This window comes from Lissotriton helveticus, chromosome 6 (genome assembly GCF_964261635.1).
Source record: "Lissotriton helveticus chromosome 6, aLisHel1.1, whole genome shotgun sequence".
Classification (NCBI taxonomy): domain Eukaryota; kingdom Metazoa; phylum Chordata; class Amphibia; order Caudata; family Salamandridae; genus Lissotriton; species Lissotriton helveticus.
The window spans coordinates 833,945,612-833,959,546 of NC_136067.1; the positions used below are offsets into that span (position 1 = coordinate 833,945,612).

The 13,935-nt window shown below is 44.6% G+C and overlaps 1 protein-coding gene across 1 annotated transcript in view; it reads left to right on the forward strand.

Moving 5' to 3' along the window:
• Positions 1 to 13,935, forward strand: part of RTN4IP1 (reticulon 4 interacting protein 1) — a 226,823-nt gene that overhangs the window by 71,331 nt on the left and 141,557 nt on the right. The window contains exon 6 of the mRNA XM_078648428.1: positions 1,753 to 1,801. Coding sequence (XP_078504554.1) covers positions 1,753 to 1,801 — 49 coding nt within the window. The remainder of the gene's footprint in view (positions 1 to 1,752; positions 1,802 to 13,935) is intronic.

Consider the following 13,935-nt stretch of genomic DNA (forward strand, 5'->3'; position numbering starts at 1 on the left):
ACGGTGAGCACCACCACAGAGTTTTGCAGATGTGTCTGCGGGCACTATGGAAGTGCTTTTCCTTGCAGAAAATCATGCTCACCCTAAATTTATCAATCCTAATTAAATTGACAGACTGGTATGTACCCTCTTGTCCAAAAGAACCAATAAGCTATTGGTTCACTGATTAGAAGCCAAAATATTATCTTTTTTTTCACAGAAGGCTCACTTGGCCCATCAGCTGGGAAAATCTAAATTAAATGGGGTGGAGAAGAGAATATTTATCCTGGTGTGCTTGAAAGTGACCAATCACAACCTTTTCCAATACCATATCCAAATCCGGAAAAACAGCTATTGGTTGATATTGCTGTCCAATAAGATTGTAATTTGCTGAGGACAAGAACGATTTTAGAAAGTTGTTCTTGCTTTAGTTAAAGAGAAAGACCCTGTAAGATAAGAAAGCCACATATTAAACAAAACATTTTAAGAGTATACCCCTACGTTCACCCACTGTACTGCAAAATGTTATGTACTTGTCTACCAGCTAGGACCAGCTTGCAATTTCATTGGCGTATCTCATTGAGATATCATGTTACTGTAAGTAACCGAAAAGAGACACCCCAAGAACTTCGTTTTGACCACAATCCATGGTCAAAGCCAAGTCCCCGCATCTTGTTTCATCAGTTAATTGCTTGGATTACAGTGGTGCAAAGAATAATCTGGTCTAATCTAACGAGCAGATGTGGTGAGGCTTTCAACATTTCTGCAGATCTCTGCTAATATGGCACAGAGGCATTCTTGTGTAACTAAAATTCCTTGTGGGATGTTCTGAAATTATTTCCCTCTGGTATCACTTGGCTTTTATGATAGCCACAGACAGTCACTAGCTTCCTCGCTATCCGGTCTGCTAGATACAGCACTGGGACACCTTGTTGCTGGGGCAGCCATGGGCTCTATAAATTCATATAACATAACATAACATAACATAACACAGCAAAGCATATTTTCACAAGATAATTAGCTCCCAGATGTTTGATTTCTTGATTAAATCAGGCCTTGTCCTATCCAATTCTATTGTATTAAATCCACATTATAAGGACCCCTATTTATTTCAACTAGGATGATTACATAAGCTATTGCTATTCTATTTCTATGTCCGAATGTTTGTTTCTTAGATGGTTAATAGCATGATGTGATTGATAAGAAATTAATAAACAGAATATTTGTTAAAGTCTTTTTTAAAAGGATTTACCATCTAAAGCCACCACCCCCCGAAAAGAAATAAGGTGACTGCCCCAATGGTTCATTGTGACTTTAGTCATCCTGGCAATGACAGATATTTATGCACTGGACTTGGGAGCGTTCTTAGAGTTGGGTATCAGAAACATTTGTTGGCTTTAGTAGGACTAGCCAACATTAGATGCATTTTTCTTGCTACCTTTTTTTTAAATGAACCTTTAGGAGCCCTTTTAAAAATATGGAATGTCTCTCTCATCTCCAAATCTCCCTCAATTGAGCATGGGAGTTGCACTTTATGTTATGGGTGAATTTAACAATTTGTTTAATGAATTAAATTATTTTACGTGCATCTTGTGATCCTTAAATTCCATCACTGAATCAGGGTTTTATTGAACCCAACTGAATGTGGTTATTGATCATCAATATACTTTATATATTGCAGTGAATTTAAAATGTGTTACATTTTTCAGCGAGAAAATGCAGTTTCTGTTTTAGGTTACTGCTATTTCATTAATTGATGAATTTATTTTGCAGTATTCTGATATATGGGGCTTCAGGAGGAGTTGGCACTGCTGCTATTCAGGTATATAAATGTTTATTTTTCGGTTTATAATACCCTTTGATGTTCATCAGGAATTCAATCATTTCAATCAGCCTTAGAAAAAATGTATTTGGAGAAACAACTGTATTCCAATGAAGCACTATTTTATCAGACACATGTCATTTAGAGAAGGAGAATATGTACGCTGTGATATGACCCCATTATACCAGTGAGTGTTTGTCAGGTATCCAGTTTACTGAAATGATCCTCACTGTTGACTCCATTTGCCAATCTCAGCAGAAGGTAATCTACCTGCTCAGTAGATGGTGTCACAAGAGCAAGGGATGTGGGTGTATTGCTTTGAAGCTTTAATTACTACCTGTACTGTAGCTGGTCTCTAAACACACTGTGGTTTACAAATGCACACAAAACTTTAAAAGGTGCAATTCTAGAAGATGTAAATTTTTAATTTGCCATATTCCAGAACAAAAATCGTTCTCAAGACAACCTGTGTTTTTGTATACAGTTCCATTTTTGATCCAGTGTATACTTCAAACTCTGGATTTCCCTCTCTATAGTGTGTTCAACTCTCTTCATCATTTCTGTCAGAAATATAAAGTACATTTAGTATTATCAGAGGCCGCTCAGTTTTTATCTTTAGGTGGGTGGGATTGGGTGGTGGTTTTCCCTTCAAAATTGGTGGTGGATTTCAGTTTGTTTTGATGTGCAAATGTGACAAAATATTCGTTTTTAGCAACGTCTAGGGTTTTGAGAATCAATTATGGGCATTTGTAAATTATTGGCAATTATGGTATTGCAGAATTAAATCAAGTCCCCCGTTGAATACCAAACGGTATTTATCATTAAAATATTCAAAGTGTAACATGGTGGACGCACCATAAAGAAGCTCCTGTAGCCCTACAGATATCTGTAGTTTTTCGTGCCGCAACGGCCCTTAAATCTGCACTTCTGCCCTGCTCAGGTTCTTCCCTTGCCCTGCTGCCACCAAATTCCTTTCTACATCGCCCTTCGGGTGCATGAAGCGGCCCACCACGGATGCACTGCCGAGGCCTAGGGATTCCTGGCCTCTGAGGAGAGGGAGCCCCGGAGCACGTGACGCACAACTGCGAAGAAGATACGACATACCCTGGAGGAGTGGCAGTGCTGCTGTGTGTCGCTGACGAGGAGGAGCAACTCATAAATGCTGTGCGTGGTTAACTGGACTCGGGGTGATATACAGCAGGCATCCGGACCCCGGTGGCCATATCTGTTCGTGATGCGATCGCCTTGAGCCCATGTTGATGGAGGCGGCGAAGGCGGCACCCTGATCATGAGCCTTTGTCCGGGGGCTCATCTGCAGAGCGATCACTAGCATGCAAGGCCCGCTGTCCAGCCAGGGCAGCCGGACGCTGGATCTGAGACATGGGCACAATTACTCTGAGCGTCGCTCTGCACCTGAACATCGGCGGCTATATTGGGCCGTGAGACGTGCCTGCGTCGGTGCAAGTGGCAGGGGCGGGTTGCTGGCCGTGGCCTTCCTGGTGAGGGCCTACTAGTGGTGAGACCCCTGGCGTGCAGGACCAGGGGTGCAGGTATGGGCTGATGGTCATTGCGGGATCGGGGCAGCTGGGGTACCGGTGAGCACCCCACCTCCCCTTTGCCCCTTTCTTGTTGGGGACACCACCAGTGCGGGAGAGTGGCCCCGACCCTCATGGCCCGACACCTGGCCGATTTGGGAGCTGTCTTTTGGGGGGAGCTACACATTTGAAAATACTCGATGTCCCTGTAATATATTGCTCCAGTTGTATGGCCTTGGGAGCAGAGACAGACACCTGAGGAGCGCTTGACCCGGAACACTCCCGGCTGTAGTGGCGCAACAGGGTGCCAACTACTACATTGACATGCCCCCCTTTGACTGTGCCGGGGGATGACCGGCACTAAATGTCCACAACAGAAGTTCGCCTACCAACTAAATAACGTGTGCCCGGATTACATATCATTCAGTTTACTGGGAGTGGTGCATGGGTGCTCCCAAACCGACAGAGACTGGGGTTTTCAGCTCCCCGTGTCCAGGGCCTGTCAGCTGCTGATCCGAAAAGTGGAGGTATGTGGAGATACATACTAAAGGAGATCGGGGATACCGGCCGGTGAGGTCAATTGAGCTGGCCTGGGCATGGTTGAGCTTCATCTCAAATACTGCCTACCGCCGCGCCATTGTTCTGCTCCGGTTTGATCCCCTGGCGCCATTGCGGCCTGGCTGCATTGAACTGTGGTTGGGGGTTGGCCCTCCTACCAGCATACACACCATGACTAAGGATAACTTGCCCAGCGCTACGGCAAAGCAAAGCACCATAGAAAAATACATTGGCGCTGCAACCCAGGTCCCCAACTCAGGAGACCCAATGACATCCATGCCCGAAAATGCTGCTATATTAGCAGCTAAAACGCAAACCAGGGACATTTTAGAGGCCAAAATCGGAGCGGTTGGCTCAGATATCATGCTACTTCGACAGGATCTCCGCAATGCAGTGCAATGAATAACCGAATCAGAGACCAGAATCTCAACGGTGGAAGATACAGTGACCACCCTTCAAAAGAGATTATCCACCCAAGAGACACTCACGAAGAGTTTGGCAACACGAGTGGAAGATGCGGAGGGGCAGACACGCTGGAATAACCTCCGCTTCGTGGGATTCCCTGAGGGTTGCGAGGGCGGCAACAAGGAGGAATTCCTTGTCAAATGGCTGACAGACTGGCTTCCCTCTGGTGCAATGTCCCCCTGTTTCATAATTGAGCACGTGAATCGGGCCCTGCTGCAGAGGCCGCCGCCTGGTGCTCGTCCCAGCCCAATTATCGCTAGATTCTTAAATTACAAAGACAGAGACGTTATCCTACAACAAGCCAGTCTTAAAGAGGCCCTTAACTATACTTCTCATCCTATAATGATCTTTCCAGGCTACACTAGGCTAGTTCAACAATGCCGGCAATCATTTGTGGAAGCCAAAGCTTGCTTGCAGAACTAACAAATCTAGTACTCCCTGCTATTCCTGGCCCGTCTGAGGGTTTCCTACCAATTGCGGACACACTTCTTTGAAATGCCAGAGGAGGTGTTCAACTGAACAGATGAAATTGTTCAAATCAAGCTGCATACTCCACCTAGGATAGATTCGGACTCATCATCTGGAGGCCCTAGCCACAAGACTTCCAAAGCCGGCGACAAGCAGCGTCATAGGTCGCGCTCCAAGAGACGTTCAAAGACGGGTAGCAAGTCCCGTATGCGTTCGACAGAGGACCCACTGGAAAACTTAGTATTCTAATTAACATCCGCTGGACTATGCATTGTTCATAGCAAGGCCAACAGCAACATTACTTGGGCTACTTTTATTGGTGCATTCCCCTGATTCTGAAGACACTTGTATGTTCTTTGGGGATCCATTGGCAGGGAGTAGTTTCTGGCCACCGTTGGGGTTGGGACGCTCACCGTGCCGTGACAAGTGCTTCAATGTTCATGAGGTATTCAAGTGGGAGGGACAGGAGGTGGGTTAAGGGAAAGTTACTGTTTGTTTTCAGTGCCATCTTTTCGTATTACGCATGCAGCATCCCATTGAATCACGCCATCCATACATCATCTCCTACTGCTATACATCACCGCCAAACATGCCACCAGATATGACCGAGGCTCAAGATAGGCGACTCCACATTGTTAGCCGGAATGTCCGTGGCCTTTTAGATCAGATTGAACTGGGGGATGTACTGCGCCATGCTAAACGGTACGAAGCTGATGACCTACTTCTACAAGAAACCCATTTGCTGGGCAATAAGACACCGTGTTTGACACAATTTGGCTACGCCCAGATTTTTCATTCCGGATTTACTAGAGGCTCTCGGGTATGGCGATTTTGATCCACCGCTGAGTCCCTTACATACACAGTAAGACATGGTCGGACACTATATGGTGAGCCACTCTCTCTGGGTAGTATATGTGCCCTCCCCACCATTAGAATGGAACCTGATAGAATGCCTCATGATGTTGTGGGCAGAGATTCCCCTGGGTCTGGCAATAGTTGGGGGAGATTGGAATGATGTTGCGTGCCAACATAAGGATGGATGGCGCAGCGCAGGGAGGTTCGGCGGACATGCAGGAGGCTAGAATGCAGTCATTAATGCAGGGCATGGTTGGTGGACACCTGGAGGAGACTTCACCCAACCGACCAAGAATTCACATATTTCTCTAGTGTCCATGAGCCATTCGCCTGCATAGACTACGTCTTTGTACCTGTAACCTACATCCATAGACTTGAGATGGCAGAAATTATACCTAGGGGCCTCTCCGATTATCCCCCGTACTGCTGAAACTGCGAAAAGACTCAAGACGCTCCCCCTTCCGATGGTGGCTATTGCCATGGCACTTGCAAGATGAGCAATACAGACTACTTATGCATACAGCCATCTCAGACTATTTCTCTTATAATACAGGGACAATAGAGTCCCCCGAAACTTTGTGGGAGCCCATGAAACCAACTCTTCTGGGGGTAGACATTGCATTCCGCAGAGCACAGCGTAAACAGCGCCACTGTTTCGGCAAGCTTTGCTAAATACTTTGCAGACCTATATGCTCCCGGGGAGACTCTCCCGCCGTCTAATATTTATAAATTCATAGATGATTTGCCTCCACGGGCCCTGGCTGACTCGGTGAGAGTGGAACTGTATGCTCCATTAACGGCTGAGGAGCTCCAGAGGGCATTATCTGAGATGCGCTCGGGCAAGGCACCAGGACCGAATGGCTTCCCATGTGAGTTCCACAAAAGTACCAGTCCCTACTGACGACCCCATATTTAGCTGCACTCAATGCTGCTGTAGATAACAGATGCCTTCCACGAGATTGGTGTCATGCAGAGATAGTAGTCTTTTTAAAGCCCGATCGCACCCCCTGAACTCCACGCCTCATATCGCTTCTTAATGTAGAGGCCAAACTTCTTGCCAAGATTATCGCCAACCACATTGTACCATATATTACACATTTAGTCCACCCCAACCAAGCTGGCTTTATGCCAGGCCATGCTACACGCCACACTATTCACCATTGTGACAGTAAATCGCCTTGAAGGACCGGCGGTGCTTCTCCTGGCTGACATCGACAAAGCCTTTGATTCCCCTAGCTGGACCTACCTCTTCGCACTTTTGAGTTGACTGAATTGTGGTCCCTGCCTTCTTACCTATATTTATCTACTGTATACTAACATCACCACCTCCGTCCTTGTGGCAGATTCAAACTTGTAGACCTTTTCCATTGTGGGAGGTACTCGCCAGGGGTGCCCCCTTTCTCCGTACTTCTTTGCTCTGTCTATGGAACCACTCGCAGCCTGGGTGAGGATAGCCGCACAGATCTGTGGTTTTGAATGGTCCAGAGAAGTCTCAGATCACATAGCGCTGTAGGCGGATGATGTCATGTTTTTCCTTACACACCCTAATAGGTCGGGTCCAAGTCTACTTGGGATAATGCAGATTTTTGGATACCTCCGGGCTGTATATGAACGCCCGTAAATCCTTCTTGTGGCCACTGCGGGGTGGATGCCAACTGGGTGAATGGGCAAGTGATGTGACGGTGGTCCCAGACGGGTGAAGTACCTTGGGGTGTTTTTATCGGCTTCCCATCCCACATCCGGGGAAAAGAACCTAGCCCCATTATGGATACCGATTAAGATGCAGACACATTCTTGGTCACACCTACCGCTCTCCTTGTTTGGTAGATCCGTCATATGCAAGATGGTCTCCCTGCCTCGCCTTTTATGCCAACTTCAAAACCACCTGTACCCAACGTCACCCATCTGGTTCAGACAACTAAATGCAATCGTTAGTCACTTTTTCTGGGGTGGTAGCTCGGCTCGGGGTGGCCCTGAGAACGTGTTTCCAATCTACATTTTGTGGGGTCATGCAACTCCCGACGTCCAGGCATGTCATGCGGACTCGCACCTCCTTATCCTGAACAACTGGTAGTACGGAGACAGACGCGATCCCACATATGCGGTTGAGCGCTGGTTGATGGGCAATATGTCACTACACACGATCCTATACACAGGCCCGACGCTCAAAATATTGCAACCGACAACTGCGACGGTATTTGCGATCTGGAAACAATTGCTGCATCGAAATGGGTGGTGGGCAGATTGATGAGGGAAGCTCCCCTCTGGCATAATGGTCTTCTACCTTATTTATCAGTGCTGTCTGGCTTTTGGGGCTGAGAGGCCATTGATGCAATCGCCCCCACCAAGCCAATCAAAACCTTCCGTTCGGCCCCCTCTGCACCATGGTTCTCAGAAGAACTACGTAAATACAAATCGGCCTGTAAACTTTTGGAAAGGCGTTGGAGACTCTCATACTCTCCCGCCAGTAAAGCAGAATATAAATTGGCTCTCAAAAAGTACAGGAAAAAGATCATAGATCACAAAAAAATATATCTTGAGGATAAAATTAGCAAAGCCCATGGTTCTGCCAGGGAGATCTTTCAGACGGTAAGATCATTCACCGATCCTTTGCCCCTCAAACGCCAGTCCCCTGTTTCTCAATCACTTTGTAATCATTTATCTGACTTTTTTTAGGACAAAATCATCTCCATTTATGACTCGTTCCCTAATAAAAATCACCCTGACCCCTCCAATAAGGTTACTTCTATCATTCCCCCCGATTCAGTACCTTCTAAAATCTTCACCAACTTTGAAGAAATCCCCCTTGATCTCTCGCTGGCAGAATTATCTAAATGCAGATCGGGTTCGCCTACCGATCCATGGCCGGCAAAACAATATAAAGCCTTGGCCTCTCTCCTCAACCCCATTCTGATTAGCATTTGGAACGATTCACTCCAGACAGGCATCTTTCCAGATTCTTGGAAACATGCACGACTAGTCCCCATCTTGAAAAAAGCTAACACTGACCCTAATGAGCCGGCTAATTATAGACCTATATCTCTGTTGCCGGCTCCAGCCAAGGTTCTGGAAAAACTATCACAAAAATAACTTGCTCATTTTCTTGAATCCAACGGGTCTTTCCATGACACACAACATGGATTTAGACATGGCCATAGTACGGAATCAGCCCTGATTGAGATGGCCGATGCTGTTCGCTGGAAACTCGATGGAGGTTCAAAGGCGGTGTTGGTGCTGCTCGACTTGTCGGCAGCATTCGACACCGTCTCCCACTCTGTCCTGTTGGATCGCCTCCACTCTAAGGGTATTCAAGGCCAGGCCTTGAGGTGGTTATCTTCCTTTCTGTCCAATAGGACTCAGGCGGTCTTCACCCCCCCGTTCACGTCCACCAGTCGTCCGCTCAGGTGGGGAGTCCCGCAGGGCTCCTCCCTGAGCCCTCTTCTTTTTAATGTTTATTTTTCCCCGCTTGCCGAGATGATCGCCCAGGCCGGAATCAAAGCCACTTCGGATGCGGACGATATCCAACTTTTGTTCGCATATGATAAACTCTCCCAGTCGGCTTTTGACCCTTTAAAAGACTGCCTGCGTAAAATATCACTTTGGATGGATAATAACTGCCTCCGTCTTAACGCAGGAAAAACTGAGGTCCTCTTTTTCCATCAGCCATCTCCCTTGGACCCCCACCTTTGGTGGCCACATGATCTGAGTTCCCCCCCTTTGCCTAAACAATTCGTAAAAACCCTGGGTATTAGATGGACCCCAACCTCTCTTTACATTACCAAGTACAGACAGTAGCATCGGCTTGCTTCTCCAAAATTAGGATGGTAAAAAAATTCATCAATTTCCTCCCCAATAACACCAGGAGAGCCATAGTCCAAGCACTGATCACCTCCCACTTGGATTATGCCAACGGTCTGTACACCGGGCTGTCTGTAGGTCTATGCCACCGACTACAGACAGTTCAAAATTCAGCGGTCCGTTTAGTATGTGGCATTTCCCTAAGAGAGTGTATCTCCTCTCACCGGCGCTCTCTTCACTGGCTACCAATCCAGAAGAGAGTTGAATTCAAAGCCCTCATCCTGACTCATAGGGCTTTGAAAGGACAAGGTTCTGCCTACCTGACTTCTTGTCTGCGCCCATACAAAAATGTTAGATCTCTCCGCTCTGACTCGAAAAACTTTCTCATCTCTCCCAGATTTAAGAAAACTCGCTCTGGAGGGAAAACCTTCCAGGTCTGTGCCGCCACTCTCTGGAATAAACTTCCTCTTGCCATCAGGTTGATTCCTGAAGAGCCCTCCTTTGGTAAGGCACTTAAGACCCTCCTTTTTTGCTGATCCCCAAAAGGAGTAAGATTGTTACACTCTCAGAAGCGCCGGGACACCCCGTTGGGGTAGCCGCGCGCTATATAAGACACACTAAATAAATAAATAAATATCTTCGGTGGGAGATGTTCTTCATGGACGGACTCTAAAGTCTTTCCAGGAACTCCAAAAAGAATATGATATGCCCCGCTCTCAGTTTTATAAATACCTCCAATTCCGCCATGCTTTCTCCCTATACCTTACACACCAAGAACCTATACCCATATGCAATCCTATTGAGGCTAAAGTATTTATGGGGGAACAAGATCACAAGATCACCAAGATATACCGATATACTAACAGTCCCACTACACTTGGCAAGTCATGAGATGTCTGGCAGAAAGACCTAGTGCCCTTAGATGATGATAATTACTGGCCTGAGGCACTGGAATCCACGCGCGGCCATTGCGGCACATTTACGACTCATACAATTCAAGTACCTTCATAGGGTTTATTTCACTAGATATAGGCTCTGGCAAGCAGGACTAGTTGACTTTCCTCTCTGCTTGCGCTGTAAAACCACAGATGGGACTCTCATACACACTGTGTGGCAATGTACAGCACTCTCGAAGTTGTGGCGGGGAGTAATCACGTGTCTGTTAGAAGTATTGGGGTGGGATATCCCATATTCACCATGATTAGCCATGCTCCACATCACAGACGGTATCGTGGACAATATATACAAGTGCTATCTACTACTCCATGGCCTTACACTTGCGAAGCGCAATATAGCAAGGGTATAGAAAGACCCATCCCCACCACTAGTTGGGTTATGGAAGAGGGCACTTGATTTTTGCATGGGGCTGGAGTTACCAGTGTTTAAGGGGAGGGGGTGCCCCAAGAAACACCCCAAGATTTGGAAGAGGTGGGCGGAATATCAGGTCTGTATTTAGAGCCCATTCCAGCTGCATCAACAAGTTAAAAACTGACAAAAAAGACAGATGATGTGGGATAAACATGGTTGTAACTATATAGCTATTAGATCTGGGAGGCTGAGAATCGTATTTATTAGATTCATAGTAGGTGTATGGCACTGCTGTGTATTATTGGGGTAATATTTTTTACATTATTAGATTCTGAACTGTGTTTTATTGAGACTGTAAAAGTCGACATCAATATCGCTACTATGTATATTGAGCTATTGAAAAACCCGGTTGCATCAGGGTTGTTATGGCTGTTGACAATAGAATTTGTTGTGAAAAAAAAATATTCAAAATGATTTTTGGGTTCACTGGCTACATGACTGCCCCAGACAATAATAGACATTTCACACTGCAAATTTATGTCCAAAACATGTCTCTGAAATTCAGTGGACATGGCAGCAGCTTTTGCCATATGATGCCCTGTGCTGTTTTTTAGTCTACATATGGAAGTGGAGTTTTCAGAATTATAACTTAAATATCAGACTTTGCCATTAAAGAGGATGTTTAATTAATATTCTTTTGAGACCAAACATATTTCTACCTATTCCCAATCAAATGTTAGCACTTATTAATTGTAAGTAAGGTAACCCAATTTAATCCTATGGAAGAGGGCCTCTTCTATAGGAAAACTAATTTGAGAGTTTTTCCATTACCAGGACATATAAAACTTAAAAGTACATGTCCAGCTTTTTAAATACAACCCCCTATTGCTATTTAGGGCATATCTTAGGGGTGACATATATATTAAGAAGGAAGGTTTAGGCTTGCAAACGTTGATTTTGCTAAGTTGAATTGGCAGTTTAAAACTTCAGACAGGCTGCAGTGGTAGACCTGATTCATGTTTTAAAGGGCTACTTAAGTGGATGGCACTATAACAGCTGCAGGTCCACGAGTAGCATTTAATTTAGAGGCCCTGTGTACATGTAGTACCACTTTACTAGAAACTTACAAGTACATTAAATGTGCCAATTGGGTGTAAGTCAATTGTAACATGATTAAAGGAGAGAGCACAAGTCCTTTATCCCTGGTTAGCAGTGGTAAAGTGCTTAGAGTCCTAATGCCATCATAAATGAAATTCAGATAAAAGGAGGGGCGCAAAGACAAAACGTTTGGGGATGACCCTGCTGGGAGAGGGCCAAATTCAACAAAACGTTTGGGGATGACCCTGCTGGGAGAGGGCCAAATTCAACACCCTAAGATGTTTTTACAAAATTTCTGCATTCCAGCTATTATCCAGTTGATTTTATCTGAACTCACACACTCAGTGGTTGAGGGCGCCAAGATGGTATTCACCTACCTCGGTGTGATTAAGTCACCAATGATGAAGCGTGCCACAACAACAAGTGGATGAGGTCTTTCCATATCTTTTTGGCCACCTGCAAATTATTTGGAAGAAAACGTGTTCACTCCTCCTTTGACCCTAGCACCTTTGGTGTGATATACATTTTGTTAGGGAGGCTGTGCTTGGGTTTTTTCATCCTCTCACTCCCTTTTGGTGGATGTATACAAGTTTATGTTTGTCAGATTGAGCTTCATTAATGATTAGAGTCTTCTAAAAAGATGCTAAAACAAAAAGGCAGAAATGCTTTAGATAGCTGACTCTACAAGGTGAAGTGGAATGGAGTAATACAGCTAAGATGTTTTAATCACAAATTGAAGATATTAGTTTATCCGACTAAAGTTTTGGGCTATAAAACCAAGAAATTCCCCTTCATTCAGTGTCCTATAAGATTACGGAAGTCATTTTTCTTAGTGACGTTGCAGAAATGGAAAGATCAAAGATAAGTTCAAATATAATACCTTGAGCACCAGTAACAAGAGACGGGTTTTATTGTAATGGAGGTGACTGTTTACATATCAAACCATGGCAAAGGAATCCTGTCATTTACTTTTTGTTTTATCAACAAATTATTTTAGCACGATTTGTCGACAAACTTCCAGTCCCATACCAAACATTGTGACTCGTAAGATTGCTTGGTGGTTAACTAAGCTACTGAATAGGCCTGTGTGCAACCTGCAGTCAACTAGTTTAAATTCTGCTTGGTTTATACAGACTCTCATGGCCCCAAGAGAGTGGCAGCAGGCAGTGAGTGAAAGCAAGATATTATTTTATATTTGTGTTATAATATGGCTACGGTGTTAAACAGATAACAAACTACATATAAATCGAAATCTAAATAAAGTCCTTGTTATTTTATGTTTACATCAATTAGTTTACACTGGAAACAACCAGGCTTGAAATTCCTTTCTTGGAAGTTTTAGGTGGTAAAAGACTTCAACGAGGATAAAGAAAACTTACCGACTAGAAATTCTAGTATCAGGGCACATGGATAAAGACTGGATTGCCCTTCCATTTTTTTGTTTCCAGAATGTAGTGAATTTTTGGAAAGATGTTGACGCACGCGAGACCGCTGCTTTAAAAAGGCAGGGAATTTGATTATTTTCGGGAATTTAGTAAATATATTTTTCACCATGAAATAATGTCAACGTTTAATTGTATGTTCACTTGAGGTTTATGGACTTAGACTTTTATATACCATTGTGGCTAGATGAGAGCACTATCTGCACTCGTTAAGGAATCATTGACTCTTTAAAGCCTTCCCTCAGGGCCAAATGGAATGGCCATTACATATAATGTCTTTTGTTCAAAATGTTAGCCACAGCTCTTGAGTGCTACAGCTAAGTTAGCCAAAACCTAAATGCTGAACATGCTAAACTGAAAGTCAGTAGATGGAATCCAAATTGGTCACTTCTACCTGAACAGAAACATAGAATCAAAATCACGTTTATCAAAAACAAATTCTTCCTTAAAAACAACAGAACTGATTTCTAACGCATCATCAAACTCCTCAGAGATCACCTGCAGAGATAACAAAAATAATCAGATTCTCAATTAGAACCAAGGGAGGCCCCAAAAGCATGGCAAAAAAATCAATCAAAATTATGATAATACATTAAATGAGACAATA